The sequence below is a fragment of the Gekko japonicus genome, unplaced genomic scaffold (genome assembly GCF_001447785.1).
Source record: "Gekko japonicus isolate JY-2015 unplaced genomic scaffold, Gekko_japonicus_V1.1 scaffold2133, whole genome shotgun sequence".
In the NCBI taxonomy this organism is placed as follows: domain Eukaryota; kingdom Metazoa; phylum Chordata; class Lepidosauria; order Squamata; family Gekkonidae; genus Gekko; species Gekko japonicus.
Window position 1 is genome coordinate 43,951 of NW_015163153.1, and position 9,545 is coordinate 53,495.

Sequence of the window (9,545 nt, forward strand, 5' to 3'; positions counted from 1 at the left end):
ATTTCTCTCCCCACCCCCCTTGGCAGGTGGGAATGGAGAAGGGGGGGCATGGAGGGAAATGCCTGGTGGGGGAGGGGGTGTTGGTGGAGGAGGGGTGGGAGTTCCAGTGAGAGAGGGGGCAGGGAAGGCGGGGCTTCTGCCCAGAAAGGAGTATGGCACCTGTCACTTTTTGATTTGACGGGTGGTGCCCCCTATGTACTACTAATATATAACACCAATGGGGTATTTTGGTACATTTTTTTTGTCACAGTTCGCTCTTCACAATGCACTTTTTAACAACAATCTTCTTTCACAAAGAGTTGTAAAGAATTCTTTATAATGCAGAAAGTAAACCTAACATGAGGTGGCTTGACTCCATCAAGGAAGCCATGGCCCTCAGTGGGCAAGATGTGAGCAAGGCTCCGAATGACAGGACGTTTTGGAGGTTGCTACTTCATAAGGTCCACCATAAGTCAGAAACAACTTGACAGTACGTAACACACGTGAACGTGAGTAGAATTTCCACACACACCCTCCCCACAGTGGTCTGCTCCCTGATCATTCCGTAATTGTTCTTTGCGCTGAATCCCACCTCTCCTAAACTCGGATTTCATTAGATCCAGGTGGGTAGCTGTGTTGGTCTGAAGCAATAGAACCAAGTAGGAGTCCAGTGGCACCTTGAAGACCAACAAAGTTTAATTCTGGGTATAAGCATTCATGTGCATGAACACATCTTCAGACACCGGGCATCAAGCCCGAACCATCCCTAGATATCAGGAATCTGATTAAGTGTGCATGCACACAAAAGCTTATACCCAGACTTTGGTGGTCTTAGAGGTGCCACTGAACTCAAACTTTGTTCTGATTTAACTAGGAGAATTTCTATACTTTTTCAATATCGGAACACATGCAGTGTGTGGATGTATCTCTTGTTACTCGCATTGTGGGTATTGTAGAGAGGACAAATATTGCAAATGAAGGAGTTGGAAAGTTGCCGTTCAATGTACATGAGACTTCTGCAAGCAATTTTTTTTAAAAAATCCTGCATTTAACTGGATTTTAGGAAGTGTGGAATGTGGCACTAGGAGAAATTAAGGGATAATCAGAGAACTAAAGGGGAGGGCAGGGAGAGGAAACCTCCCCAACTATCAAGGAGCGCATGTTGATCCTGGAGTTAATTTTCGATGCTCAGTGGTGGCCCAGAAAGCAGGCTGCGAAAATGGGTGCCCAACTGGATCCCATGTTTACTCTCTGACACACAGGGTTGTTGGTCCACCCCTGAGCAGAAGATTGGGACTACAGGAGAAAGTGCGAAGGAAACCTTCTCCGAATGCCATCCTGGAGTCCTTCTACAGCAAGCACCAAAAGGGACCAGATGAGGTGAGTTTACATGCTGTCTCGCCCATCTACGACTGGTTCCAGGTTTTTTGGGGGAAGCATGCAGAGTTCCCATGGGCCCCCCCTCGGCCTTCCACAAGCCCCCCCCCCGCGCCAAAAAAAAACCAAAGCCCCCCCCCCCCGGTCGCACCTCCCTTTCCACCCTTCCCCTCATCTGCCTGTGTGTCTCTCTCCCTCTGCTTGCAACCCACGCTGCCTGGCATGCTCTTTCCTGCAGGTGCCAGGGCAGTCCTGCCGTCACTGCCGTGCATCACCTGCATGCTGTTCTCCAAGAATGCTGGGCAGCTTGTTTAGCTAGGAGCACAGGTAGTAGAGCAACTCACAAGCAGGTGAGCAGCAGCAGAGGCAGGTGGAGGGAGGAGTCATAGAATCATAGAGTTGGAAGGGACCACCAGGGTCATCAACCCCCTGCACAATGCAGGAAATTCACAAATACCTCCCCCCCACACACACTATGCTATGAAGTAAAAATAACTTTCCAAATGTTTTTTTAAAGTTTATTTATAGATTTTCAAATTATAAACATGGTATGTTACAACAGATTTTTTTTGAGTCTTATTTTCCTAACATATTGTCTAACCCGGTATACATTTTGGATCATCGTTTTTGGTATAATTCTTTGTCTTTTCCTTGTAAAATAGTATTTAATCTATCAATTTCCACTATTTCCAACATTTTCTGAATTAATTCATCTCTTTAAGGGGTTTTCTCTACTTTCCAACTTTAGCTACCAATATTCTAGCGGATGTTAACATGTAAGTTAAGGTATACAGTTCATTTTTATTATAACTATCAGGAATCATATTTAACAAAAAGATTTCTGGTGAGAAATGCAGATCAATACCCATTATTTCGATTATTATTCTATATACCTTCTGCCAATATTTCTAAATCTTACTACATCTCCACCACATATGTTAAAATGTTACAATATTAGTTTTACATTTCCAACATTTATTTGTCATGTTCTGGTAACATTTGGCTATTTTATCAGATGACCAGTGTCATCTATGAAACATTTTATAGATATTTTCCTTGTAAGATATAGCTCTCATAAATTTTATGGTTTGCCATATTTTGGACCAACAGTCTAGGTCTATGTTATAGCCTAGGTCTTGCATCCAGGTGATCATTGTTGTTTTAACTATCTCGTCTTGCATAAAATCATCAAGGAGGAATTTATACATTTTTTTGATTGCTTTGTCATTCGTGGACAGCCAGGTCGTATCCAGTTCATTTTTGGTCCCGTAGAAACCTATTTTACTGTCTTCATTATACCTACTATTTAGCTGTAGATTTTCCCACCATGTTAGCTTAGTATCTTGTGATAGTAGTTTTCCTTCAGTTTTCAGTTTGTTGTTTTTATCCAATAGGGTTTCATAACTTTCCTTTTTTTCTTTTGACATGAGTGTGGGTTTTGTAAAGGCTTCCAACGAGGAAACCCACCTAGGAATTTTGGTGTAATAGTATTCTTTTATTTTTTTCCAGATTTTTATTAGTGCTCCTCTTATTATGTGTTGATGAAATTTTTAATGTATTTTATCTGTTTTGTACCAGATGTATGCGTGCCAACCCATATATAAATTATAACCTTCTAAATTCAAAGTTCTTGTGTTTTCTAGTGTTAGCCATCCCAAGGCTGCTGCTTTGTAATATAGATACCAATTAGGTAGTCCAAATCCTCCTCTTTCTTTTGTATCTTGTAGGATTTTCCATTTGATCCTTGGTTTTGTTTTTTTTGCCAGACAAATTGTTTACAAATTTTGTCCAAATCTTTGAAAAATTGTTTTGTTTTTAAGATTGGTAAGTTCTGAGCTAAGAACAGAAATCTGGGAAGTATACCCATCTTTAGCATGGCTATTTCCCCCATAAATGATAGCTTGAGGTCCTTCCATTTTGAGAGGTCTTTCTTAATTTCCATCAGTAATTTATTATAGTTATTTTCTATCAGTGTACTGCTTCTGTTAGTCAGTATTATACCTAAATATTTAACTTTTAAAAATATTACCATAGAAGATAGTTTCTGTATATGGGATATTTGTTCCTGAGTACAATTTTTAGTTAAGATGTTTGTTTTTTTAAATTAATTTTAAAACCTGCCATTTGTCCATATCCTTGAATTGTTTTAATAAGGTGATTAATAGATGTTGCTGGTTCTTCTATTATAAAGACAAGGTCATCAGCAAAGGCTTGTAATTTGAATTCTTCTCCTCTTGTCCTAAGACCTTTTATCTGTTTGTTTTCTCATATTAGATTGTTTAATGTTTCAAGTGTAAATATAAATAGCAATGGAGACACTGGGCATCCTTGTCTTGTGCCTTTTTGTATTTCTATATTTTGTGTTATGTCTCCGTTTACTATCCTTTTTATGTATTGTATATTGTATATAGCTCTAATTATAGTAAGGAATTGTGAGCCACATTCCCATGCTTCTAATTTCTGTAGTAAAAATTCCCAGTTTATATTATCGAAGGCTTTTTCCCCGTCAAGAAACATTAGAGCCATCTGTTTTCCTGGATTCGTTTCATAATATTCTAAGACATTAACAATAGTCCGTATGTTATTTTTAATCTGTCTTGTCGGTAAAAAGCCTGCTAGGTCTTGGTGGATGGTTTGTACTAATACTTTCTTTAATCTAGCTGCTACTATGTTTGCTAATATCTTATAGTCTGCGTTCAACAGCGATATTGGTCTGTACTTCCTAATTTCCTTTTTGTCTGAGTTGGGTTTGTGGATTAATAACTTTCCAAATGTTTATAAGGAAAGTTAAAGGTGAGAGGAGGGAGGAGTTGGGCCAGTTTAATTTTGTTGTTGCTTTTCCTACTTTTGTTTATTTGCACTCTCAGAGAGAGAGAGAGAGAGAGAGAGAGAGAGAGAGAGAGAGAGAGAGAGAGAGGCTGGAACCTCTGACCTCTACCATCATCTGTTACGTGTTACAAACTTCCAGTCCCTGACACAGGGAATCCCCCCAGAAAGATTTGTGATGGGATTCACACCAAGGATCTCTCTGCCCCCAGTTCCTTCCCTCATAAAATTCCTTATAAAAATGTGGAAAATTGTTTTCTCTTCAGTGTGTCCGGTACCTTAGGCAGCAGAGCATTTTAAACTTCCAGTAGTGGATGCCCCAGTCAAACTCGGTCATCCCAGCAGAGTCGGATGGGCTCCCTAGGGACCCATGCGATGGAAGGATAGATCAATCCTTGCAAAAGAATTTTGAGGCCTCTTTGGCTAACCTGTGGGCCTCCACGGTGAGTTCCCTTTTTCCAGGGCAATCTGTTCCTGGGCCTCAGATCTTTTGGCAGCTGGCAATGACATCCCCAAAGAACTGAAGGATGAGCTAAAGAAGGCTGCTCTAGCTGCAGCCTTCTCTGCGGACGTATCCCTAGACACAATCTAGTGGTCATCCAGGGCTATGGCATCCAACAGAACAGCTAGACGCACCACCTGGGTAAGCAACTGGGAACTTGAACCTACCTCCCAAGTCCGAACGGCTAGCATTCCTTTCAAAGGTGTCAACCTTTTGGGGGATGGCTTGGATAGATACCCGATAGAGGATAAAGACAAAAAGAAGGCCTTTCCCATTCACAAGACAAAAGGTAAGCCCAAGAAGCGCTTCCATTCCTTTCATGATCCTAAGCAAAGCATCAGTTTTCAGCCTTCTAAGTCTCCCCTCTAAGCCCTTCCTCATGGCAGAGTCACCCAAGTTCTGACAAATCAGTGCCCAAGGAAGTACCTTCTCCTTCTTCAAGCTATCCAGCCTCTGTTGGACATCAGAGCAATAGAGCTAATCCCAGAGGACCAATAGTTAAATATTTACCTATGGTGTCCCCCCCCCAGTTGAACTCAAACACATGATAACCCGAAACCAAGCTTGTATCTAGCTCTAATTATAGTAAGGAATTGATAACCCTTTATCTATTAAAAAACATCTCCCCTATTTTGCATTCTAATTTAACAAGCCACCCTCTCCTATATATACAACTCTGTTCTGTAATTCCATTTCATTGTCTGATGAGGTCTGTGTTCACACGAAAGCTCACGCCCTGAATAAAACTTTGTTGGTCTTAAAGGTGCCCCAGTGGACTCTAACTTTGTTCTTCCGCCACAAATGTTGTCAGTCTTTGAGGTGGTTCGATTTTGTTAGCTTCATCATAATGGGGTGCATTGTTGGAACAGACTTTCACAATCCCTGAAGGCACTACACTTTGTGCAGATGAGAACCAAGGAAGCAAAAGAGAAATTATGGCATTGTCAGGTGAATGAATGAATGAATGAATGAATTTTATTGTTACAGCGCATAGCCAGCAATTATAAAAAACCACAGAAGTAACTTACAATAACCAAATGGTAAAACTACCTTAAAAACAACAGGGTTACTAAGGAACAACATTATGTAGTCATTTTGATCACTAAAACCAGACTTAGAAATACGCTGCAATGAAACACATTTAAAAAGAGTAAAATAGAATGACAAAAAAGGCAATAAGGTTTAAAATCAAACAGTCCTATCCCAAGTGACAACCAGAACACTGATGAGCTTTTACGACCAAGGAGCAAAATTTTGCAATGTCTGGATTTCAATGTCTAAAATATCCAGATGGTGAATCTATTTATGTAAAATTATACAAGCATTTTAAAATCTAAAACCAACAATACAATGTAAAAAGGACAGAATTTAGTCTTAAAAAGATAAAAGAATGAGAATAAAAAAAATCAGTTATTTGGGAGGGAATCTAACCCAAGTGGCTACCTGAACACTGATGAGCTTTTACAACCAGAAAACAGAATTTCGCTATCTGGTGTATCGCTGTATGGTCAGGATTTGAAAGTAATTTCTCTATCTTATCCTGATCAGAGGAGCCAACCAAGAGGGGACCAAAACATTTTGTGCGAGCTTCGTTATATAATGGGCATCTCAGGAAGACATGTTCCTGGGATTCTATCTCCCCAGACGCACACATGCATAGCCTCTCATTTCGGGGAGTATTGTCAGGTGGTGGCTAGAGATCTCCTGGGATTTCAACTGATCTCCAGGCAACAGAGGAAATGGAGAAAACGGCCACTTCGGAAGAAGAAGAAGAAGATATTGGATTTATACCCTGCCCTTCACTACCCACCTGAAAGTTGTGTAACAAAAAATGGCAATACAGTATGTGTAGTATACTAAATCTGATAAACACTGTAACGAAGGAATACAAACATATAATTACGGCCTGATGAAGGGTCAAAATGGAGATTTACCTGGGACATCCGTTGCCATGGTTAACCTTATGTATTGTGGTTTAGCTTCACATGTTTAAATTCAACTTGTACTTGTATGGCATCTTTAAAGGATAGCTAATAAGAGGGTTTTTTAATATTTCAAGTAGAATTTTTGTGTGTATTCCTTCATTACAGTGTTTTTCAGATTTAGGCCCCTGCCACACGGGGGGGGGGGGGAAAACGCAAAGTGCGGCTTTCTAAAGCCGCACCAAAAGAGAGCTGCTGCGGCGGGATCACATAGATCCCCTGAGCCGCCACACACTTCCTCCCCGGCATGATCAGATACCGGGGGGAAGCCACTGAAGAAAGAGCACAACAGCTGAACTGCGCGTGTGTGCGCATGCGCAGTTCGGCGGGGAGCCTGGATTGATCTGGACGACGGGCGTGGCGGCGATCCCACGGCCGCGCTTGCAGCGGTGCTTCAGGTAAGTCCTCCTCTGTAGGAGGTTCTTTTTTGCAGCAGGTTTCCCGAGTTTAGGAACGGATTGGGGACGGGTGCACGCCGCTTCTGAGATGTTGCGGTGAGATCACACCCGTTTGCTGTGCCCCCGATCCGTCTCTCTCCCGAGCCAAAGTCTCCCGTGTGACTGGGGCCTTAGTATACCACTGTCCGATTCCCCATTCATTCAAAGTAAATCCACGTTTGATGAACAAAATAGAATTTATTAGAAGAGATGATTAGATCAGGAACAAAATCATTGTTAGTAATGACTACAACAGTCCAAAGGAAACATAATAAAGAAACTTGAACCGAGACGGGACCAATGGGCCCAATTCCCGCTGGCGGGAGTGTGATAAGACTTCGCGCCCATTCCCTGGGAACACAACGGTTCATACTACAGTCAGGCCTCGGAATACAAAACAAAACAAGCAAGCCAAAACTACTTCCCACCTCCAGCTGTGCAACCTTGAGCAGTTCCGCAGGGTGCTAGTACAGAAAGTAAACACCTACAGGAGAGGCCACCTAAGGGGGGAAGAGTACATCATGCAGAATACAACAGACAACCCCATGGCAGCTTGCTGACAACCACCTGAAAGTTGGTATTGGTAGCCTTACTGGGAACTGGCTTGGGAGAGAAGCCCCTCCCCTATGGAATCAAAATCCTCAGCGACCCTGCCTGCCTCCAGGGAGGGGCTACTTCCCACACATTCAGACTGCCCCACCCTAGGACTACCGAGAGGGGAGAGTCAAGGTAAGTGAAACAAACCTTTCATTTTCTTCCTGAGATACTAGTTTTCTGTATGCAGGGGAACATTTTGAAGGGGGCATGTTTCAAATGTGGATGTACGAAACGAATTTCTCATGGAACGGATGTGGCTTTTTCTCACTCTGGTTCTGGGGCCTTCTTTTCCTAGAGGCAACTGAGCGGTCTCGCCAAACAGTGCGACCTGCAGACCCGGCAGGTGGAGAGATGGTTTCGATCCCGGCTCAGGCAAGACCAGCCCAGCCTGACAAAGAAATTCTGCGAAGCCTGGTGAGCCAGAACGGATGTGGTGCTTTTGAATGATAGCAGAAGTGGATTCAGGGGGGGGGGCAGATCTCTTTGGCTGCAACGCAGTCTGTGTGGGACTGCCCTTGAAGGTTGTTCAGAAGGCCCAGTTGGTACAGAATGCTTTAGCCAGGAGGTGAACTGGAGTGGGTTGTGGGGACCATCTCACTCCAGTCTTGGCCCAACGATGCTGGTTCCCAGATTGTCTCCAGACACAATTCAAGGTACTGGTGCTGACCTTTAAAACCCCACATGGCTTGGGACCAGCCTCCCTGCAGGTTCTACGTCTTTATGAAGCAACCCGCCCACGACAGTCATTTTTTCCAAGGCCCTTTTTGGGTGCCCTCCCCCTTCTGAGATCAGGCAGGTGGCCACCCGGGAAATGCTCTTCTCAGTCCTGGCACCAAAACTTTGGGCCCTCTCCCCCCAGGGAGACTCCTCTTTCCCCTTCTGTGGCCATCTTTGTATTTTGTCTGCTGTTTTAGTTGCTATTTTTATAGGAGAAGAGTGGGTTTTTATTCCCTGCTTTTCTCTATTGGTGGCTCAAGTGGTTAAGACGCTGAACTGCAGGCTGTGGAAGGTCGGTAGTTCAGCAGTTCGAGACCCGAGTGTGCCGCATGACGGAGTGAGCTCCCGTCTCTAGTTCCAGCTCCTGCCAACCTAGCAGTTCGAAAGCAAGAAATTGCAAGTAGATAAATAGGTACCTCTTCGGTGGGAAGGTAACAGTGTTCCGTGTGCCTTGGCATTTAGTCATGCCAGCCACATGACCCCGGAAACGTCTTCGGACAGCGCTGGCTCTTCGGCTTTGAAACGGAGATGAGCACCGCAACCCTAGAGTTGGATTCGACTGGCTTTCGAGCAAGGGAGACCTTTACTTTTCTCTATCTGCAAACGCAGGCCCTGCCAACAAGCAAGCAGTTACATCTCCCAGGCCTGGGGAATTACAGAAAAACATCTTCAAGGCCAGTCTGCAGACAGTGGAGCTCTAGACAGAGAAGCTCTGAGAACAGAAGAGAATACCATCACCACCCCTCACATCCCAACACTATGACAGGGTTACCTGACAACGGCAAACAGGGAACAAGTTTGACATTAAGACACGCTTGCCTGTCTAGCCCCACTTTCAAACTGGTAAGCAGAAAGGGGACAGGGTAAAAGCCGGAATGGGCCGGAACGGCCCGGAACGGGCATTAAACAAACAATAGTACCGCAAAAAACAGTGGCATGCATTACAGGCACTCCAGAACAGTATTCTAGAGGTGGAAAACCGGAACTCTCACTCTTTTATTAACCCTTTCTAGGCCAAAATGCCTCCGGAACACCCCGGAACGGCCCAGAACGGGCATTAAACACACAATAGTACCGCAAAAAACAGTGGCATGCATTACAGGCCCTCCAGAACAGGAGGCATTTTGG

General features: G+C 43.6%; 1 protein-coding gene across 1 annotated transcript in view; it reads left to right on the forward strand.

Moving 5' to 3' along the window:
• Positions 1 to 9,545, forward strand: part of LOC107106839 (ceramide synthase 4-like) — a 44,506-nt gene that overhangs the window by 9,201 nt on the left and 25,760 nt on the right. The window contains exons 2-3 of the mRNA XM_015407054.1: positions 1,242 to 1,359; positions 7,996 to 8,114. Of these exons, the coding sequence (XP_015262540.1) occupies positions 1,242 to 1,359; positions 7,996 to 8,114 (237 nt within the window). The remainder of the gene's footprint in view (positions 1 to 1,241; positions 1,360 to 7,995; positions 8,115 to 9,545) is intronic.